This window comes from Seriola dumerili, unplaced genomic scaffold, assembly GCF_002260705.1.
Source record: "Seriola dumerili isolate Sdu_G_001 unplaced genomic scaffold, Sdu_1.0 BDQW01000044.1, whole genome shotgun sequence".
NCBI classification, from domain to species: domain Eukaryota; kingdom Metazoa; phylum Chordata; class Actinopteri; order Carangiformes; family Carangidae; genus Seriola; species Seriola dumerili.
Window position 1 is genome coordinate 2,513,192 of NW_019174299.1, and position 23,681 is coordinate 2,536,872.

At 39.1% G+C, this 23,681-nt stretch overlaps 2 protein-coding genes across 2 annotated transcripts; both read right to left on the bottom strand.

Annotated features, from left to right (window-relative positions):
• Nucleotides 1-1,016: 1,016 nt before the first annotated feature.
• Nucleotides 1,017-2,148, bottom strand: cmc4 (C-X9-C motif containing 4). Its single transcript, XM_022739657.1, has 3 exons — nt 2,047-2,148; nt 1,902-1,961; nt 1,017-1,829 (listed from the first exon to the last, which is right to left on the bottom strand). The coding sequence occupies exons 2-3, from the start codon at nt 1,957-1,959 to the stop codon at nt 1,693-1,695; spliced, it is 195 nt and encodes a 64-aa protein (XP_022595378.1). The 5' UTR covers nt 1,960-1,961; nt 2,047-2,148; the 3' UTR covers nt 1,017-1,692.
• Nucleotides 2,149-2,637: 489 nt separating this feature from the next.
• On the bottom strand, nt 2,638-23,328 carry LOC111217711 (hemicentin-1-like). Its single transcript, XM_022739695.1, has 23 exons — nt 23,198-23,328; nt 21,795-22,070; nt 21,398-21,721; nt 20,944-21,171; nt 19,757-19,984; nt 19,379-19,642; nt 17,608-17,868; nt 17,335-17,496; nt 16,286-16,504; nt 15,734-15,976; nt 14,046-14,247; nt 11,950-11,957; nt 11,705-11,800; nt 9,320-9,595; nt 8,867-9,193; nt 8,455-8,718; nt 8,022-8,173; nt 5,701-5,744; nt 4,871-4,995; nt 3,975-4,241; nt 3,548-3,880; nt 3,192-3,446; nt 2,638-3,110 (listed from the first exon to the last, which is right to left on the bottom strand). The coding sequence occupies exons 1-23, from the start codon at nt 23,253-23,255 to the stop codon at nt 3,103-3,105; spliced, it is 4,620 nt and encodes a 1,539-aa protein (XP_022595416.1). The 5' UTR covers nt 23,256-23,328; the 3' UTR covers nt 2,638-3,102.
• Between the last annotated feature and the right edge of the window lie 353 nt (nt 23,329-23,681).

Genomic DNA, 23,681 nt, shown 5'->3' on the forward strand with positions numbered 1-23,681 from the left:
GAGGGATGCACTTAAACCCTGTGGATACCCTGTCTGGACCATTGTGAAATCAGCCACAAGATTCAGGAAGAACACAGACAAGAAAAGAATAACATCATCAAAAACATTGTCATTCGATATGGGTTTGGAAAGTTTGATGGAGTGGAGTCGTGTACCAAAAAATAGCAAATAAATAATTGAATGTGCAACACTTATCCACTCTACCAGACTTATTTTCAAAGTTAAATGAATAAAGCCTTTTTAACGTCACTACTCATATATCATACGGCTTTTTAGAGCCACATACAATACAGGAAATCACCTCAAAATATATATATAAAAATGCCTTATTCTTCATCAAACCGGAGGGAAGAGACACTTTTATTTTGAAATATGGATACTGAAAAAAATTCTTCAATTAGAAGACTGACAAACTAATTAAATGGACGATAAATATCTGGTTTAGACATCATCCCAGCAAATAGGGCCTTTGACCTCATTCTAAACTAACACCTAAAACTACTCAGCCTGACTTACAGCAATCATACTGAGGGAACCGGTATTTCAATGATGACAAACTCAGTAGACAATGATATAAACCGCACCCGAAGGCAATTAAACTTAGAGAAACCATTGTTCCAGAACATGACGATCCATGGTGCATTTCCTGCCCTGACAGAACAATTGTCTTATGAACATTAATATGTATATGTTTGCACTCTGCAAAGAAAAGATGATATTGCTTGGTTATCTAATGACAAATTCAATGTATTATTAAAGTAATTTCTCAAGTTTAGCATAGCTTACTAGGGATTTTCTTGTACATTAGACAAGCTGATTGATGCCAAAATAGCCTTGGGCAAGACAAACAGCAATAACAGTGAACAGATCAACTGGGATATCAAAAATCTTTTCCGACAACACACTATATTTCTTTTATTGAGAATTAAGTTATCATGTAATGCAAATAAACACTTGTATTAACATTTAATATTTAAATCCCACCTGTGTTTTCAGTTACTCTAGATGACTGGAGCTACAATGGGAGTTATGGGAGGTCACGAGACTCAATGCACTAAAAAGAATGATAACAGTGTAATTTGTCTGGCTTTAACTGGTGCAACAAAGCTGACAGGGGGATGAAGTACATCCGTACATGCCCCGACAGTCGTGAGAAGGGAATAATTACTTCATATCCAGTCTATGGGTCTAATCAGGCAAAAATAATTTAGATCTACTGTGTGGGTTTACAAATGGTGTGTAGGGCCTTAAGCTACATCTGCAATAGAACTGTGTAGCTCATCGCCCACATGCACAAACAAGTGTAACTCATACTTGATGACAGGGTGTGACAAAATAACAGGGTACACTGTAGAAAGTAATTCAGTCAAACTTCCCTTTAATAAATACTACATTGAGCATCTTATATTACAGTGTTCAGCTTTATGCTGAGACTGTGCCACATGGGTGTATGGCTTGTCAAACACAGATGTAATTATTAACATTAATAAAAGTTACACTCCATATACTGTGTGTTTACCGGCTCCAGTTTACGTATGTGCCAAAATGTGGAAATTCATATTCTTCCACATGATGTAATAAACATCTGTCTGTCTGCAATGTTGCAACAAACACAGCAGTTATTCGGTCAATACAACAATGACACAGTGTCACTTTCTGACATAATTACCATCAAAAGCATCCCACAGGGAGCTATGTTTTACTTTTCTTCTCCGCAGGTTTTGAGTCTTTGAACCCGGAGCAGCAGATGGAGTTTCCAGCCTGCATCTCACAGCACCGCCGCATCTCCCTGATCACATCCTCGCACATGCTCTCCACGTATTTATTAGCTGTGGGAGGAGGATAATGTCAGGTTTGCTCTGACAACATGTCATGGCATTCAAGTGTGCTCTTTTGTGTACCTTGTAAACACTTTTGAATTGCGCATGCTTGCTTTTGACACGGATCTTTCTGTGGCATGCCTGGAAGAGAGCACACAACGACAGTTTTCGGAAGTTGTCCACTAGTAGTAAGCAAATACACATCAGGCTCAAGACTCACTCCCACCTTTGTCGGTTCAGGGAAGTCGGCATAAGTTAGTAGTAGTCAGATCTCGGATGAAAGGTCGTTAAGCTAATGTTAGCCGCTAATGCCACTTCCTCCTTCCGCTTCTTTTTTTTCAGTTTTATTGGCTATTGGCTAACCAGTTTATAGGTGCATTAATGTCACTTCCTCCTGCAAGGCAATGTTTTAATCACGTGACGTGTCGATAGCCAATAAAAAGGCATCTCTGACAAGGTGCAACAGCGACACCTAGTGGCTTAACACAGACAGTCACCTGACAAATTCCCCTATAAACAAAAAGAATACATGGCATACATTTAAAAAGTGCTTTTAGCAGAAGGTACCTAGGTAGGTAGTTTTTAATCCAAAAGTATTAATGTGCATTTTTTAGCATTGCTGTGTTCATATACTTAATATATCTCTCAGCTGTAAGACACTACTTCTACAACTACTAGTAGAACAATTACTAAAATAATTATATTATAATAAAAAATATATAAATAACAATGTGAACAACAACGTTTTTAATTTAAATTTTATTCATAAAGATAAGCAAATTAAGAAACAGTTCATATTTACAGTAACGGCCTGCTTTTCTTTAACATTCAGCATTAAAGTTGCAGAACTAAATTTCCAGCATTAACATTAACATTAACAATAATGCAGTCATCATTGCTATATTAAGTGTAGCTACACATCTGTAATGTTATAATATAATTTTATTAATAGGAAAATAAATCTAACAAAAATATAAATTAGATACAGGATATCACATGGGAAGCATAAAAAGTGAACTATATTCTAAACAACAATCTACCACAAGAATACATTCATGTTAAAATACTGACAAATTAAATGGCAGTTGCCAAGTGTAGTATATTCGGGTCTTTTTCTTTATGAGATCTAGTTCTGGATGATAGCAAGATCCTGATAAATATCTGTTGAGTTATGAATGCATTGTCATTTCCGTCTCCAAAGCAGCAACAGTAAAATCCCCTTGGCTGAATTCTCCTCGTATGTCCAATGTGGTCATCCAATCCCATCTCACGATCCTGTGTTTCAAACACCTAAGTAAAAGCAAAAGAATATGCCGGTTAGGACATGTGTGGAGACAACTTGCACATGTGCTCTTCAGAGTTCCCTTCTACCTTTGGTCTTGGCCTTGACAATGAACTGCTTGCTCTTCTTCTCCAGTGTATTGGAGGCAGTGCAAGTGTAGGTCCCTGGGAGCAGTGAGGAAGAGGTAAGAACTGCTTCATCCTCCATCCTCTCCTGCGCAGGATGGGAGGATTGCCAGCTGTACACAGGTGTGGGATTTCCTGTAGCTGTACAGTTTAAGGAGATTTCAGCACCCACTGTGAGGTCCAACACTTCTGGTTCAGGACTGAGGAACATTGGGGGAACTAGAAAGAAGATCATAGGGATTAGAAGTACCACCACTCTTCAGTGTATTAAACATGTGAGAACTCTTTTTTTAAAAATTGGTTATAGCTTCATGACTCACAATACACAGAGGCATTAAGAGGCTCTGAGGTCACAGTAGGAGGTGGTTGTGGTCCTTCTGGTCCAAGCTCCAGCTCTGCTACACACCTGTACTGCACTCCATTCTCGGCTTTGGTTGGCGTGACGACGAGGATAGAGGACACTTGGACAGGTGAGGAAGATGTGAGGTCGGCGAAGGAGTGGTTATAAACCTCAGTCTGCCCTCTGTACCACCTCAGGGTGAGATACTGAACAGGAGCGATGTTTTGAACCTCACAGAGCAGCTGGTACTCTTTTCCTTCCACCATGGGGCCAGTGTGGTTCACAGGCCTGATGGAGACACTGTCTGGGGTTTCTAAATGAATGATACGCAAGGGTTCAGGTCAGTCAAACAAGTTTATGCAATTCACCCATTTCTATACTGTGTATGAAAACAAGAGCTGACTCACTGTAGAGGACGAGATTGAGTTTCTCCTCACATTGTCTGGGAGCTGTGAAAAACACCCCATAACAGATAGGCTCTTCTATCCAATCAATGAGACTGTCTACCTTCCACTGGACGGACAGGTCCTGCTGAGTGTTTGCAGCATTGATGGCCGATTCCCAGCCCAGGACAAGTACCTCACGGGCTGCTTCGCAGGTGACTGACACCGACTCCCCAAAGCCCACCACAACCCTGGAGGGCTTCAGGATTAGGGAGCAACCTTCACCTGACACTGAGACATACAGCAGCAAACACCATCACCATGGTGTTATTATCACCATCTTCCACTTGTAATACTTTCATATTCACTGTATACAAGTAGGCTGCATGTACCTATTATGTAACTCTGTTACAACACTCAAGAAGTCAGCCTCATATTTCTTAAATACACCTGTGTATAATAGTGAAAGTATAGCAATCTGGTTTCTTCTTCTAATTTCTATGTTAAAACAACAAATGTAGGCTATACTTTGTAGGCCTACTTATAGGATTTCACCCACAGTTTATTCAACCGACAAGGAAGAGTGTAAAGTCCAACATGCACTGGTGCATTGAGTATAGTTTTGTTGTTTCACAGTTAACTGACAGCCGGTAGCTCCTCATAATCTTATAGAAGAATATAGTGTAGCCACTTAAACAAAGATCTGATGCTAATTACAGTGACCTAATAATGCGAGGACTGTCTGTCTACCTTAAAAATAAACATGCTTTAACTTGCTGTTGCACTGACGGTCGTTGTCACATTCGTATTAACACTAACTAGAGGTCATTATTTGCCTTTTCGTTTATCACTATTTTCATAAAACAATTACTGCGCCGACCATCATCTGTAACAAGAGAGAGAGGGAAAAAACATCTTACCCGAATAAAACATGCAAAACGTCAGGATCCATCTCAGAAAGTTGTTCCCCATGTTATTTTCTGCACTGAGGCGTCGATTAAGGGGCGAGGGAAAGAAGATTCCAACTTGAACAAGCTTGGCAACTCTGCAGGGAACGATGTCGGAACAAAAGGGCCCCGTTCATCCCAGCTGACTTTGTGGGTGGGGGGTAAAAGGGAAAGAGGGAAATTTAACAGGTGGCAGGCCTCTAAAGAAACACAGCCTGATCTTTTGAACCGCAGTAATCTTACATGCTTTTCAGCACGAAAGTAAAGATCTATGATAAATACCACAGCATGTGTATAGCCAATAATACCCCTCTTATATATATACTTATATACTTATATATATAATACATTTTCCATTTTCATTTTCCATTTCTGGTATATTACAGAGCAAAATTGTGGTATATTTATAATAAGCCGAATTGAGATGCTCTAGATTTGTAGCATGATCACATTGAAGTCATAAAACTGTCTCTTAAAGCCCAAACCTTGTTATCCTCCAACCTCTGACCCATGTAAATCTTATTGAATATGGTAAACCACATAAATCTGAGCTGTGCTTTCAATAGACTTAAGGGTTTGATTTTTTTTTTTTTTTAAGTTTTTACATTCCAGCTTTAGGTGCGGCCACGGTATGCTTTGATAGCAATGATTTGATCTCTTGTCTTGTTGTTGGCTGTGAACATAAAGCCAGTTTTCAGATCTGTATGCATGCTAGTTTCCTCTTGCTCCAGGACTCCATGCTCTGTGAAATCCCAGCAGGCAGGAGTATTGGTGTTGTGCAGCATGTAGCTTGTAAGACTCACACTGTGACCAGAATGCTGCACAGACAGAACAGCTCTGACTGCAACTGCGGTGCAAGTGACCGAGTAATCGGATGCTTTTTGGTGTATTTATGGCGAGCACAGCTGGGAATCTCAATGCACAGATTACAGTACATGCTTGTTTCACTTTAAAATTCACTGCTCCCTCTTCTAGGCATCAAGAGAAATATGTATTTATGATAAAACTTTTTTTTTTTTTTTTAACTCCATGACAAATTGAGCAATATCCACTCTGCCAGGTTGTTATGGCAACACAGTCAGAGCATACACAAACAGTGCTTTCTGGCAAAACCTTCAGTGGAAATGACAGCAACTGAACATAAAGAACATGGTTTCAGAAAAAATGGGTTTATATTGGCAACCGTGGGCAGGATAACAAATGCTCTCCTTTACATTCACTTTGTTCAGTGCTAATTAGTATGGCAGTCTCAGCACTGTATAATGTAAGCCAGATTGAATGAGAGAGAGAACGAGAGAGAGAGGAGAAGGGGGGGCTCAGGGGCAGACAAAAGGTGGCAGGGAAACAGTCATGAAAGACACTGGTTTGACTTTGCCTCAATCAGTATGCTGCCAAAGGATGTCACCGACGGAGCAGTTGGCTTCATTTAACATCTGATGTATATGCACAAGTTGCACATACAAACCTTGTAAACGACTAACTTCCCCTTTTTCAATTTATTCAGCTTTCATAATGAAAAGGTTTACAAATGAATATCAGCATTTTGCACTTTTCTCAGACAGATCAGACAAACAATAGGATGTAGTGGTCAATAATAAGGTCATTTCAATAAAGCAACATTTTGTCTTATCATATGAAATTGAAGGCACAATATAGAAAATGGCATGGTCAGTCTCTTCAGTGCAAAAATAGTTCAACATTCCAGAGCTGTACCACTGTACACAAACACATATATATATAAAAAACATGGTAAAACAATTTTCAAAACATGAAATGAGAATAGTTTGTGCTTAATTCATACACCAAAAATGAATAAAATAAGAATAAAAATAAAAAAAACCTCACTCGCAATGTACCCCACTGCATTATTCCAAGCACCCTCAAGCAATTACTGTAGCTGCAGTGCAGGCTCTGATAAGTAATAGTGTAAAAAGAAATATTAAAAAAAAAAAAAAAATATATATATATATATATACATACACCTGAGTAGATTAAAACATGAGGATCCACTCCATCAGTAGCCTGATCTCATGTGAAAAATATTTACTTTTTGATCATTTGGTGGCAGATCAGGAAAGTAGGTAGGTAATATAGGTCTAATGTGTCCAATATATATCCTTCTTTCAGCTGTTTTAGTCTGTACCATTTTCTCCCCTGTTGGAGAGGTAGCATAAAGTGAGTTTATCAGACCTTTTTTTTGTTGGAAACAACTTCCTGCTGCTGGTGGATACAAGGGTGATTAGAGCATTTTAAACTGAACAATACAGTAAATGTGCAGGCCATAAAGCCAAAACAATGAGCTAAAGGAAGCTAAAAAGCTCAGTAGAGCCACTGTGTTTGGTGTTCATGTTGCTGGGTACAACAGGAATTTTATGCAGTCGGTGTATTTACATGCACCTAAGTAAACAGGTTACAGTCAGCTTTTTACACGTGCACATATGCGGGACAAAGACAGGGAAAGTATTGCTGGGACAGCAGAGTGGTATGGTAAAGGGGTCAATAACTACAATGACTGATGATGCATACTCAAAAATTTCCATCCAAAGTCAGACTAAAAGTGAAACTAACACAAAGTAGCCTTTGGCAATCTGAATGAGTTGGTTTCCACTGAACATTGGTCTCTTTGCAACACTCAGACACATTCTCATGCTGTGAGGCAAGGCTGTACCCGAATGAAAAAACAAACTCAGGAAGTAACATCACCAAAACAACATTTAAAACAAGAGGATCATGCTGCTAAAATAAACTCTGGGGAAGGGGAAAAATCAGATCACCAACCTGTTGCATGTAAACAATAACCAGGTCACTACAGTGCACTCGTCAATGACCTGTGTACCCTGATTTCTGTAAGTAACCTGGTTTCTTAAGTGCATGTAACCATACTGTTTGTTTAAACAACAATATTGATTAGTGGAGCTTTGAAGACAGCTGATGGGATTATGCAGTCTTAAAGGCGCAGCAGAGTCCATCAACTGAGCATTCAGAAAAACCCATGCCCCAAGACATTAAGAGACATTTAACTGATAGGTTCACAAAAGAACATTTAAAAGTTACATTTTCATTGCAAAGCCATGCAGAATTTAATAAAATTATAAAAAAAAAAAAAAGTCAGCCTCATTCATACAGGTCCTGATGAGGTAGGTTGTCCTCTGAGATAGCTGCCTTTGTTGAGAGAAAACATTCCATCAGGTGTCACAAAAATGAGACCGGCAACGATGAGCAGGGCGGCCAGGAAGGTAAATCCTCCAACTATGGCTGCAAAGGTTGTTCGGTCCCCTGTGGGAGATGGGAGTTTTTTGTTATATTCTCTCTCTCAGCTTATCTGTTTAGACTGTCTGGTCTGCAACAGAAGAGTTTCTCTGCTTGTGATAAACCATACATCCCAAAATGAAAATTAAAACAAAGAAAACAGCCATTAAAATCCCAGCCGTGGTTCCAGGGTGACTACCTGATGGAGAACAACAGCAGGAGGGAATTATAGAATGATGTCTTCACTGTAAGACAAAAACGGAGTAAAACAAAGTGAGGAACATAATGACTTGGAGTAATGATCTTACTTGGAGCTTGGATAAGAGTGAAATATTTGGTCTTGCTGCCCCCCTCATTAGACGCTGTGCAGGTGTATGTCCCTGGAAACTGAAGGTACCGGGGCAAGATGAGCTGATTCCTATTGCGATTCTTGATCTTCTCTTGTATGGCTTCAGGGAGTTTCCAGCTGTATACTGCCATTGGGTTTCCTTTCGCAGTGCAATTTAAAATCATTTCAATACCAGCTGGAACTTCCTGCGTCTCATTTGAATGCGTGTGGAACTTTGGTGGGTCTGAGGACGTACATGAAATGAAATGGCAGACAGAAAGACAGAAACAAAGAGGAATTAAAATGCATTCAGAGAAAGACAAAACTTGCTAAACATGCTATTGCAAATCCGAATTTTTGGTGGTTATATGATGAGGGTGTTAAGAACTCACACAGTACGATCAATTCATGTGACTCTGACTGCATCATGGGAAGCTTTGGTCCTGTTGGCCAAAAGTTCAGCTTTGCTTCACACCAGATCTGAGTTCCATTATCGTCTCCCTGGGCGATCCAATCGAAGGTAGATGACTTATTGACTGGAGACAGGCTGGACTCGTTAAATGTTTGAGTATTGATTATCTCATTTCCTTTGTGCCAGTATACAGAGAGGATTTTTGCTGGTGCAACATTAGCAATATCACATCGCAATTGATACACTGTGCCCTCCACCATGGGGCCCAGCGGACTTGGATCATGCATATACACACTCTCCGGTATTTCTGTAGAAAAAAAAGTGCCAAAATGTTTCACAAAACTCTGACAAGTCCTGACATCAGTGGTATTAAATGATTGAAAATTACAAATGGCATGCTTGGCAATTTCAGATAAAGTTAAGGACTACTCACTGTAAACGGTGACTGGCAGTTTTTCTGAGCACTGAGTACCGTTATGGAGATTGAAGAAGCACAGTGGAGCTATCTTCCAGTCTGTTACAGAGTCTGTTTCTAAGGTAAGAAAGGAGATCCCATCTGTAAGTGCTATGCCACCCTGTGAAGACTCCCAGCCCATTCCCTCTGTCAGTTCGGGTGATGAGCTGCAGTTGACTGAGAAGGTGTCTCGATATTTCACCACAACTTGAGGAGGGCTCAGCTCAGCCTCACAGTTGGCACTCACAGGCTTTCCTGGAAGCACACAGTATGGATTACAGGCTACATTGCAAGCAGTCATGTACAAACCAGTGTATTAAACAGCACTATAGCACAAATAAGTTTTGGCCAAGTTATGATTTTGTTCTCCAGATCCCCATTGGCCACTGTATTGTAAGAGTCACTACTCTTCTTGGGGTCCTCAAAACTTTTTAAACAATACTTAAATGACAGAATATACACATCAGTATCATTCACACTCACAATAACACTCACAATACATAACACAACCACCACGACAAACCTATCTAACACATACAATAGCTCTATATAATAATTTCTTTTCTTAAGTAACCAAGAAAAGAATTCTCTTCACAACTCAAGTCACAAATAAAAGTGGAATAAATAGCTCCCTGCATCCACATCACATCTTCAAGGGCAGAATACAAACAAGAAAATCATATAAACAAGAAAGTCATCTAACACTCTACACTGTTTCACACTAAACAAATACAACCTTAAATTAAAAAACAAACAACTTGTTGTCTGATGTCAAACTACTTGGTATGCTGCTTCAATTCCATGCCACCATTGTATTATTAATTGACAGTTCTCTGTATTAAACTAGTTCTACATGGAGACAAAGCAGAATAATGATGTCTATCTGAAAAAAAAGGATTGGTCTCTATAAAATATTTGTGGGATTTTAGTTATAACAATACCTGTGTTTTTTTTTTTTTTACACATAACCTACAGCCAAAAAGGTTATTCATTGTACTAATACTTACTGCTTTATTCTGCACTACCTGTAACCTGTTCAGATTACTTTCTGTTGTATTGGACAGAATCACAGAACAATGACCTAACCATGTTCACATTAATACTTGCACTGGTCGTTTGGTTAAATAGCTAGGCCTGAATTTTCTCGTGTTTTATAGCAACCACGTCTCTGCTCATTCTCACCACCATCTGACCAATTTGACTGTTCCAAGAAATTTCCCTATCAAATGAGCCCTAAAAACTTTGTGTCTGTTACTTGGTCAAAAGCTCTCCTATAGCTAAGTGTAAAACCGGTATGACTTTAAATGAATATTTTGAACCAAATACCGTACTTTGAGTTATACATTGTTTTATTAACTTTAATTCTTCATATAAAAACACACTAAGCTCTCCTGATGTGTGTGCTGATGCATATATGGTGGAGTCGTCGGCAAACATAACAGTGGTGGCATAATTCAGAAATAGAGGTAAATCAAAAAACAAAACAAAAACAATGACAGTCCTAAACAACTTCCCTGAGGCACTCAGAGTTGCTTTTACCTCAGAATGACTACCATTAAAATGTAAAGTATATATCCTCTTGGTGAGATAACTTTAGATCCATGCAACAACAGATGCCTCAAAGTCGTAACAGTTTAACTTATTCAATAACAACTTATTATCAGGCATCAAATGCTGCAATGAAATCCAACAATACAGCATAAACAACTTTTTTCTTATCAATTCTTTCATCCAGTTGGTCATTGAGTTAACACCGTAGTTGTGGAGCGCCCCTTTCTAAAAGAAGAAAAAAGAAGGACACTTTGTATGGGTTACAGGAGTCACCATTTTAAGGAGTAGGCCTATCTGACTTTAGTTGATACGATCTCATAGACAGGATGATAAAAACAGACGCTGGGCACACTGTAAATGCATGTTTTCACAGTAGAACTGCACTGAGGACATGTAGGTCTCCTGTAGTTTCTGTTCGAAAAGCATTCCAAGTGCCTGCGGTGATAACAGTCATTGAAATTAAATTTCACATTCATTTGATATTATAAGGAGAGAAAAAAACATTTTTTCCTGTTGACTACAAACTTTTCAAAAAAGGACTTGGGATACTAATTTTCAAAAGGTTACACATAAAGGTAGGTAGGTAGGTAAAGGAAGTTGCTCTAAAACTATTAAATGATCGACGCAAACGGCCACCGGTTACAATTTGAGGCAAAGAAGCAAACAAATGTAATAATCAGGTTTCAGATTAAACAATGGGCGTAGGCCAGGCTGAAGAGTCGACGCCGTAACTTTGATTATGCTGACACCATAACTTGTATCGTTAATAACCCTGAATAAAAAGATAACGAACACAGCAGAAAACGGGTTTACCTGCACACGCTATCAAGCCGCTGAGTATGAAAAGCCACTTCATGATTTCGCCTGTGTACCAACCAGTAGCACTGTTACGACTAAAAGAAATATATCAAAGACTCAGTCGAACAAAGTTACTTCCAAATCCGTGTCAGACCTATTGTGACATACGTCCTGTTTCCTTCACCTGTCGACCACGTCCATACCAATCCTCGAAAGTAAAACCGTGATGCATTAAACTGCTCCTCGTAAACTGCTGTTACTCGCTGGACTACATTGGCCAGAGGTTGAAAAGTCAATTTTTGGCGTGGTCGAGGCGGGGACATTGACTAAGGATGGCTTAAAGAAATAGATAAGTAAAATGAGATGATCCATACAAGGTAATTCTAGCTTTGCATACAGACCGGAAATAGGCGGTCCAGTTGTCAGGCAACGAGCGAAAACTGAATGTTAATATTCTTATTTTCTCATTCTTTGAACATTTTCACAGTCAGCTTTACAGAAGAGGATGCGTGTGACACATATGATGCACATACAATTCCCATAATCCCAAAAAGTCCAAGCTGGAAACCCCCAAACATTTGAGTAATAAGTCTAATTTAAATATTTCCTACAGGACAGGAAGGCAGCATTACTTAACTAGAAAAACCTGCTGGCTGCAGTTCACGGCGCCCCGCAGAGGAGTAGGTTTATCAAAACACCGAGGATTTGGGCGCCTTTTGTCTTGCGTGGAGCTAAAGTTTCCAGGACTTCCACAGCTTTGTTCCTAATTGATCAGAGCTGTCTGCTGGATAGTGGCATACAGGGCAGAGTCCAAGTGTCCGAGCTTGTGCTCCCCTCAAGGATCAGCAGCACAGTAATATGAGGTCTGTTCCTTGTTTTGTAAAACATAAGCCCAGTAAAAGTTTGTAGAATAATTACTAGGTTGATATTATATGTTTAGATCCCTTGTTATCCTTTGTCACAGGTCAGTGCTCTGGTGTGGATTTACCTAGACTGAGACTAAGAATATTGGGCAGCTTTTGATATTAACCTTTTTTATGCTATTATTGTTTCAAAACAAGTCATAATACTAAGTAGCAAAGCTGAATCAAGGGGAGATTTAAATCAGGGAAACTTAAGTTACTGATCATAAATTTAAACATGTCAAATATATTCAGGCCTACAAGTTTCGCTGATTTAATTCTCACCTTGATTTCAGCTGCGCAACTTGGAAGTATTTGTAAACAAGTGGGGTGCATATTCAGTAACAAAGGAATTTGTTTAAAAAGCCACATTTTTAATAATAAAATACTGTTTTACACCAGTCAAAAATATATACAGCAGTATTCACAAACATTACAAACCTACATTACAATGTACTCATGTCCCTTATATCACAGGTAGGCCTTCAACTCCACCAACTATTCCATCTTGCACCAGGTTTACATGCCCATCTGCTCTCAATACTAATTTGTTCCATCTTTACTGTTTCTCATAAATAAATATATATAAGGTTTTGCATAAAAAACATCCTGAATATACAGTTCTAATAGGCATTAGGCCATAATGGCCACAGTAATTCATACAAAAGCATAAAACTGTAGAACAAGACAATTTGTTCCATAAGGCTGGAGCCTGGTGCGGTATGGCACAACAAAGGGCCAGGCACGGAGAAGGCCACAAACAGAGAGAAGTGCAGAGTGGCGTACAAAGAACAGTTAAGGGACAATGAATGGTAAGCACACAGTGTCCGCACATTGAGCAAAGCGAGTGATATTCACACCATCACTGACACCTTCGGAGGGGCAAACAGGCAATGGAAAATAAGTACAGCAGCACACTTCCTGTTATTGTGACTTTTAAAACGGCCGCAGTCTTAGGGCCAATACTTCTTCAAACACATTCTATAAATAATTGTAAAATAATCACATACATAGTGATCTGAGTTTAAGTCAATATTAAGGGGGCAGAATAAAAAAAAAGGTCAACAAAAACATTCATAATCATATTAGACTAGTTTGTGCTCATGAGTCAATATCCAGTTTCTGCCAAATATTTGAGTCCTTGCTCCCCCTGTTCTTTCTGTCCAGTGAAAACAGGTAGAATCCAGTAGTTAATATAGAAATTTACAACCCAAGGTTGCTGATTTTTATAATAAGATTATTCCATGAAGGGTAAGATACCCCTAAATGTAAGGAAATAAATGTGAGGATAACAGAGTGTGTGAAGTTTGGAGGTATTAAAAAGATTTCCAAACAGTCCAGTGTGAGCCTGCTGTCTGAAATGTTATTCAGGCTTTCAAACACTGTAGATTGTGGTGGCAGAGAGATGCAGCTCATTCAGAGTGGTCAGCTATCCATTCTGGGGTATTAACAGCTAAGACAGTTTGGTCATAGGAAACTGCATGTCCCAACCGTTGTGAGCTACGTTACCATTGTGGGTGCTTAGTTTGGGGTTTTTAAGGCTGTAGCGGCGCATCTTGGTGTTCGTGTAGTAGATTGAGTAAATGAAGACGAAGACGATGGAGATAGCAACTACTGTGACAGCCACAAATCCAGCTATGAGGGGCAGGTAGTCCTCTGTAATGAAATCAATCAAAAAAGCAACATATTAATATGTAAAAATTCAAAAATAATCAGCTTTAAATACAAGTGTCACTATTTCTGACATGCAACAATTCGTATGTGAACTTTTTATTCCTACATTTTCAGTTTTTCTCCTACAAGTTCAACAAATGTGCTCTGCACTGTCTGCATGCATGTTCACAAATGAAAATTATGAAAGGGCAGCTAATTATCTACTTACTAATTTAAATATATACTTTAACCTATGGTCAGACAAGAAGACAGGCTAACTGATTTGTATTATTATTGTGACACATGGAAGCCATTTTGATTTACAACTTGATTATTGAAAACAAGTCAATATTTTCAACAAAAACTTACCAAAACCTCCAACCATTCCACTGGCCTTCTGCCTTTTTGTTTGTTTCTTTGTACACAAACCGCTCAGAGAAATCAAACTCCGCCAATTAGAAATAAATGTAAATAGCTGAATAGAATCCCCTTTGACAGGCTTTCGATCTGCTACTTAAAGTTGATTTTTACTTTGCAGAATTTGCTGACCTTTTTCTGTTGACTAATTATGTTCTAGTGCTCTTTAGCACCGTCCTCTTTAATAAAGCTTATAGTTAGGGCTGGCTCAGATGAGCTCTAAACCAGCCCTTTGTTATGATGCTATAGGCCTGGACTGCTGGGGGACTCCCTTGATTCTCTCTCTCTCTCTCTCTCTCTCTCTATCTCTCTATCTCTAACTTAACTTGTATTTTCTTTCTCCCCTAGTTTGTGCTTCTCCTCTGTCTCTCCCTCTCTCTGTCCTCATTCTGCAGGTGTCGCTGACTCTGGAGCTGCAGGATTTGCCAATACAAAACTTATTATTATTATTATTATTATTATTGATAATGCCATTACCTATGTTGATATAGTGCAAATACCCATATCAACAGTATATACAACCGTTCCTGGTCTCTCTCTCTAATCTGTTCGAGTTGGACGAGTCAGACGCCCTCCCTGAGTCCGGTTCTGAGGGAGTTTTTCCTCCCCACTGTCACCAAGTGCTGCTCATCATGGGAACTGTTTGGTTTCTCTCCATAATATTGTTAGGTCTTGACCTACTTTGGAAAGTGCTTTGAGATAATGTTTGTTATGATTTGGCACTATACAAATAAAACTGAACTGAATTGAATTGCTCCCTCTAAAGTTTTTATTACATTTGGTCTGAGTGACAGTTTATTGATCATAGTCACACAGAGAACTTGTGGGGAGAAATAAATTATTTGAAATGTAAAGTAAAAAAGTTTTGAGTAACAGAAACCCATGAAAATTCTTACATAATTTGTGTAGAGGGGAGAAGTCAAATATTTATTTATTGGCTTCAAACCCTCTGCCACAAATCCGCTTTCCCTACTGGGACACTTTGTAGATTTAGGAATAAAATCTATGATAGATTTTTAGAGGTGCATGTTTTCACCTAAAAAAAAATAAACAACAAAGTTTTGATTGTTACCCTTTAAAATCACTTTGACCACATGGAAGACAGAATCAACTTCATTGGTGGCAGTGCAGTTGTAGAGGCCTGCTTCAGACACGATGAGTGTGTCTCCAGACACATGGGGAACTTTGTCTGGGCTGTAGTGCCACTGGATCTTTGGAGGTGGGTGACCATCGGCTTCACAGACGAGCTCCTCAGGATAACCTCTGAACACTGGGATTGTCTGTGGAAGCTTTGTGGCGTTAATGATGGGCTTATCTGTTGAGACAGAGGCAAAAAGAGCACTATGAGGTCAAATAATATCCAACCTGTGATGACCTGAAAGGAATTATGGTACATTTAGTGAAACTACACTTGTGCCGTTATGTTATTTAGGTGTGGTGTCCCTAATTAAAAATGTTACACACTGTCCTTTTTTAACAAGGTCTTTGTGTATTGTTGTATTGAAAGTCTCAGAAGATTCCTGTTATCCCACTGGAATGATGTGATGACATGCTCATCATCACTTCATCGTACAGTATTATCTTAATCATGACTGCTGAGCTGCAAATGTAAATGTGATCTCACAGCGGACAGTGATGTTGAGAGGACTGGACATGTTCTTTGGAGGAGGCTGTGGTCCCTCGGGTCCCAGGTCCATCTGAGCCTCGCATCTGAACTCTGCCCCGTTGTGCTTTCTGTCCAGAGTGATGCTGATAGTGGACAACACATTTTTTGGAGTTCTGACCACACTGATGTCACAGTTTCTGCTGTTCTCAGGCAGACAGTCATTCACTTGCAACGAGCCTGACGGACAAATAAACATTATGGAGGAAAATTAGTAAGTAAGTAATTAAGTAAAAAAAAAAGAAGAAAAAATATAGACAATGTTTCATTCATACTGCCTGTAATTTCAGAATTTGTTTCCATTTTAACAATCAGTCTTAGAGATGACGACAGTGAAGCATGACTCTTTTGGGATGCAGGTGAAACATGTTTCACTCACTGTCAGCATGAACTGATGTCTTGATGTGACATTTACATACACACTGTTGAACTGTTGGAAAATAAACATTACTTTTACTCTTTTGGCAGACGCTTTTATCAAAGGCAACTTACAAGTGAGGGACAACGCTAAAGCTTAAGTGCAGTAGGAGACCTTGGTATAAGTGTAAACAAGACACCTTGTTAAAGGAACATCTGCCTTTTGTGCAACACACTATAAATCAAGACGCAGTGCATTTCTCATCCTTATTGACTGTTGATGAGCACAGACTTGTCTGCTTCAAAAATACAGCTTCACAAGTGTATCTCGTAAGTGTCAACATTAGTAAACATAATTTGAGGAATATCTGCTCAATAAGGCAAATTAAGAATTACATTATTAGGATAACTGATGAAAGTTAACTACAAATGTTCACATTTCAGTTGGACATTTTAACTAATCTGAAATCAGCAGTCATTACGTCTGGGAATATATGTTCCAGCTTGTCTTTCATAATTTTTCTTTTCTTTTTGCATGTTGGCTGATAATGTCATGCCAGCACGTCTCCTTTGAACTGCAAGTTTGGCTAGCACTGTTAGATTTCCTTGACCTCACAGAAAAGGCAGAACATGTATAAATAAAGATACCCCACCTTTGATATGTGGTTCAAAGGTGTCGTTCCCTTTATACCACCGCACGACGAGGTTCTGTGCAGGAGCAACTTGGATAATGTGACACTGCAGCTGAAGCTCTTCGCCCACTACCAATGAGCTCAAGTTTTGGACAGGACTGATGAAGACACTATCTGGTATTTCTATAGAGGTGATTTGTAGAGGAGTGGGAAAAAAATCAGAGTAAATCATGATTCTAAATTGATGTCAATGAAAGTACAAAAAAAAAAATATCAAAGAATATCAATACATACTGTAGAGAGTGAGGTTTAAAGGTTTGCGGCATACTCCTAATCCCACAAACATCCCAGTACAAGCAGGCCTTGAGTCCCAGTCTTCATGGGTGTTAACATGCCAACTTTCATTGTAAATTGTGATGTTCTTGGCCTCCCAGTATCTTTCTATTAAATTACTGTTGTTGGATGTCAGTTTGCACGTTGCAGTCTGGATTGCTCCTTGGTACTGTACCACCATCCTGTCTGGAGTTATTTCAATGGGACATTCTTTACTGGCATCTGTGGAACGTAGAGTGAGGGTAGGAAATGTTATTTAAATCCAAGTCAGTACACATCCATTAACTTAACACAACATTTCCGCATCCAGTGCTGCAGTGAAATCATGTCTAATAGCCACAGGACTGTAGAACAAAAGCTGTATCTCAGGAGGCAAAGGGGAAAAAACTCAGGAAGGATATACCCCTCCCTAAGGAAACTGCACTTGCTGCCACCCATTCTTTAAGCTGGACGTGCTATAACATTCATATCTCAGTACAATGTGTCACATTTTACCCCGCCTTTTTCCTTATTTTAAAAAATATAAATACTGCTTTAAGAACGTTTATATACACACAATGTAAGAGGCTTAAATGATTAGATTCCCTACACTTTCTAATCAAACACACTTCAACTTACCAAAGAAATGTTACTGATTTTCCCACTAGTATTGACACACCAATCATTATCATTTGTTCCTATTCAAAGCATATACAACATGTAACATGAATGTGACTCATTAAATTCAGACTTTCCAGCTTCCTCTAAGCTTTTTTTAAACACCACTGTGTTGCCTAAAGTTAGCTCCTAATCACTCAGGCCATATGAACAGCCCAAAACAATCCCACTTTCAGTCATTTACAAGTATATATTAGCTAAATCGAGCCATTTCAATCTCGACAGAAAAGAAAACATGAAGTCTGTAACTTCCTCCCAAGAGGCACAACTTACTCGACTCTGTCCCGTTACAAAGCGACAGCAGCTCAAATGTCAAAAGGACCGAAAGGAGACGAAAATAATTTAAATCCTCCATTGGAATAAAGTCTCGAGAAGTGTTTCCCAAACACTGTCGACTGTTAACACCGACTCCTGCTCCTCCTCAGCTGCATACGGGACGAGCCAGCGGAGACTTGTTGACTTTTCGGGCAAAAGGCTAAGCTAAGTTATGGCTGCATGTACTCACTGCACAGTCAGCTCCCACAGCCCTGCATCACCGGAGAGGAAACTGGGAAACAGCCCTCCCCCCAACACTGGGCACGCACGCTCGCACGCACACACACACACACACACACACACGCACACACGCACACGCGCACACGCGCACACACGTACACACAGATACGCGCGCACGGCAAGCCCACATACCCACTGTGTCTATAAATGTTGTACAAATAGGCTACAAGTTAAAGTGCCAAGGCACCAGGCTTGGTCGTAGCATTTTGATTAATTGGTAGATGGATGGATAGATAGATGGATGGATAGATAGATAGATAGATAGATAGATAGATAGATAGATAGATAGATTATTTGAAAAAAGGCACAATAGTGCTAAATGAGCTAAATGCTAACATCAGTGATGTTAGGTCAAACCACTAACTACTTTTCAAACCACTGTCCATGATGAGACATTTCACTCAAAGCCACAAATGTGAACCTCTTGGTGGTACTAGTGGAAAAATCAAGTCAATAGGAGTTATCCTCTGTACGAGTTGGATGTCTGTACAACTTGTGTCAAATGTTATGTTGACCTTACTTTTCACAGTGACTCTGGCTGTTTTTGAGACTTCTCCTCTCTCATTCGAGGTGCAACATGTGTAGGAGCCGGAGTTGTATGCAGTGGCATTGATGATGAGCAGACGGGACACTCCATCTTCATTTTCCTCCATCACATTGTCCGTCCGGTAATAATTCCAGATATATTGAGGTCGTGGGTTGCTCATGGAGGAGCATTTCAGTGACACATTAGAACCAACTTCAACTTCAGCGTCTTCAAGCTCAACTATCTGTGATGGTGGGTCTACAGACAACAATGTAAACAACATAAGTGAGAGAAGAAGCAAATGTGCCAGTGTAATATACTGAATCACTCATGCTGAGCAAAGTATTCAAAATTTTCATCAGTATGACTTACATATGACAGTAATCTCCACGGTGAAGTTGACAATTGACATACTGTTTGAAGCTGTGATCAGGTACTGCCCTGCGTCACGTCTTGTTAGCTTCTCTGGAAGCTCCACCTCCTCACCATCTCTGTACCATGTTATCTCAGGTTGTGGATAACCCTCAACGGTGCAGGTGAGGTTGTGAGGAGCGTACTCCAGTGCAGTGTAATAGCTTGGACACTTCAACTCTGGTCCATCTGAAAGCAAAAACACAGAAACATTTTCTACATTAGACCTACAGTGGAGTAACTATACATTACCTAGACAGTGATGGAATATAACATTGTACAGTTACTTAGAGATACTTGCACTTTACAGGTTACTTTTGCAGATTTTGCATAGAAAGCATGTATATATATTTACACACACACACATATATATATATATATATATATATACATAAATGTATCAAATTGCCCAACATTGTATAAATTTGTTAAAATTAACCTCAACCAACTACCACAGTAAAATGTGGCTAAAACATTAAGTTTAAGTAACAGTAATCCAAAGTATGATATATATACTATATATTAATATAACACATTGAGTTGTGTGCATAATGAGTAAGTATATTTTGCTGACAATACTTCTGTAGGCCTACTTAAAAGTACCCTGTGGTGATTATGATCTCTTGTTGCCCTAGGGGTGTGCACATGTGCATGAAGACACGCATGATGCAACAAACAGTCCTGCCAATGGTTTTATACTGGTCCACTGATCTACACGTGGAGGAAACAACCCAAAAACATAACAACGTGCCAAGAAAGACAGGGAAGAAGAAGACTGCAAGCTGGTAAACATGGATGTAAACAAGGAAGGATTTTAAATACTTACAAAACCTCCAGGATGCACAGAAAATGTTTTTGGTAAGTAACACTCTTTTGTTTGTTTACAAGAGAACTCCAAGAGAACTCCATGACACCTTAAAACCAGAGCTTTAAGTTATAATAGAATCATTTTATTTTGTAGTATTTGTAGTAATTTTATTTTTGTAGTATCCTTTTTTCTAGTTAACTATATGACCTGAGCATCCAAGTGCAAACACTATAAAAAAAATATAATATTATCGAAAATAGAAAATACAATAGAGGAATGAGAAAAGTGGAAGTGAATTTAACTTTTGGTAGTACTGCTGTAAACTGAAGGGAACACTCACACAACAGAAAAACCTGGACTTCCACTGTGATGAAGGATGCGCCCTCAGCTTCGAGAATGTACAGCCCTGCATTCTTCCTGCTCAGAGGGATGTCTGGGTCTGTTGTATTTCCATTTTTTATCCATCTTACGAGGGGGGTTGGATTTCCTTCCACAGGACATTGACTGGCCAGAGTTTCCCCTTCCCGTAAGTGCAAGTTCTTGATGGGACATTTGACATCTGGTCCAACTAAACAAAAGCAAAAACAACGAATATTTACTATTTTGCCTTTACTTAACAGATGAAAAACAGCTAAGACAAATGTGGCATGAGAACTGACTGATGTATTGGTGTGATTAATTAGAAACGATTGTTTCTAATTAATCTAACAGTTAGCTTTTTTAATTAATCGATTAATCTCTTGGCCTATAAAACATAAAAAAAACTGTGAAAAATGCCTACATGACATACTTACAGTGAACTGTAATGGTATACTCTGATGATGAATTAAATTGTGGCCCTTCTGGCCCCAAGTCCACATGTGCCTCACATTTGAGTGTGACTCCATTGTCCTGTCTTTTCGCTGTAAAGTTGTACACAGATGACTGATCCACTGGTTTCTTACTGGTACTGTAGAAAGTGTCTGTACGGAGGAGTGTATTTTCTTTGTACCATCTGACAGTGAGATTTTGCACAGGTGCTACATGTTGGATGTGACATGTGAAGCTATATTCCTCCTCTTCTCTCATCACACCATTGGGGCCACTGCTGGAGCTGATGCTGACCTGTTCTGGGAATGCTGGAGAAAAAGAGGAAATTATTAGACATAGTCATCGCATCAGCCTGTTATGTGCTGAATAAGCAAGACTTACTATAAAGTACAATTTTTGTGTCCCTGGAGCACTGTTCAAATGTGCTTTCTGGTAATGGGTTTAAGAAGCACTTTGCAAAGATGTCCCAGTTTATTAGGTTCTTCACAGACCAGGTCGAATGGTTGACCTTCTCTGGACTTAGGCCTCCCTCTGTAGCTTCCCAGCCCATTCCTTCGAACACGGTCTCCGATGTGCTGCAGTTGACTGAGACAGGGTCTCCATATCTCACCACAACACTGGGGGGGTTCAGCTCAATGGGACAGGAGCCGTGCACACCTACAGCATGGCAGGAGCATATGTTATATTTGCATACTTGCTATAAGAGAAACATTTTTTTGCAGTGTTTGCCTTTTCTGTATTGTCACTATGTTCATTTAAGAAGGGGGTTAATTCAACAACTGTATCCCACAAGCTGCAGTTCTTTAATAAAAAGGGTGAGATATTCTGGCTTAGTCCACAAAGCAGAAGTCTATCATTATATACCATACAATCTTTTCTATTCACAGGAAATATTTATATTATTAAAAAAAAGTTTTAAAAAAAGATGTTATCCCTGTGTCAAAGATAACACAATAGCCAAAAACGCAATTGGTCTATGGTCATATTGCCAATAATCTTCCTTTCACATTTTATTATGCAATCCTGTGCAAAAGAAGGTCAGGAAGGAGCAAACAATGACTGCTGAAAAAAGGCCCAATGTAGCACAAAGAACTGTGTAATACAGAGTATTGAAGTGCAAAGGTCAAGGGAAATAATGGTGATAATTTTAAAACTATTACAAGGCTGGAATTATTCATCAAATTGCAGGGGAGTAGCAGTAATAAAAACTGCCGATAACTATACCAAAATACCCCAAAATGGAAGAAGATTAAAACTGAATGTGTAATTTACCCAACAAGGTGACCATATTCACCAGAGCTCAAAGAATGGGAGGTTTTACATCGATGGTAGGAGATACAAAAATCTTTTCAAGAGCCCACTAGTTAAAAAGTTGCTAGATAAATGTTGCTTTTTCTTCAACTTTCTTTCATGATGTTGAGCTAAAGCCATTGCCACTACAATATTAAACAAACATGCTTATCTCCACAAGAATAAATGACAATTTAACACTTTACTTTGAAAGAATAAAGTTGGTAGTATACTGAGTAATTGTAAAAAAAAAAAAAAAAAAAAAAAAATTCAAATGCGTATTTGTTTGGTGATGGAAAACTTTTTTTCAATTCATCTGTCACATTATTAATGCTGACGACCATACGTCTCTTCTTTGCTTAAGAAGCCATTTTTATATTTCGAACCCAGATTATCATTAACATACGACCGCTGCATGTGAAAAATACATGGCAATTAAGAGAAAAATACACACCAGGGTTTATACATTTATAACGACCATAATTTCAGCCTACCTGTCGCAATGAGAATGAACCCCGCGAAAAGTCGAAGAAATGATGTTGTTCTACTCATTTGATTCTAACAATGTCTCCTCTGTGGTTTACTGCAGCTCTGCTCAGCTGCTCTTCTCGGGTAGCGCTGTCCCAGTCCAGTACACCAATGAGGTGCAATGAGAGGAGAGGGACAGAGTCCATGCTCTCTCTCTCTCTCTCTCTCTCTCTCTCTCTCTCCACACACACACACACACACACACACACACACACACACACACCCTCTGTACAGTGGATGGCGGTTTGTGTGTGGGATATATTTATGAGTCAGGCGAAGTTACATAGCCTGGCAGTTATGATGTATTTTTAGCACATTTAAACAGATTCTTGTAAACATGAAACATAGCCTATTATATCTTGTCAAAGTGTGAACTGAATTTATTAGAGACTGTTTGTTATTATGGGCGATTATGCACACTGTAGATTGAGTGTTTCAAGATTTAGACCA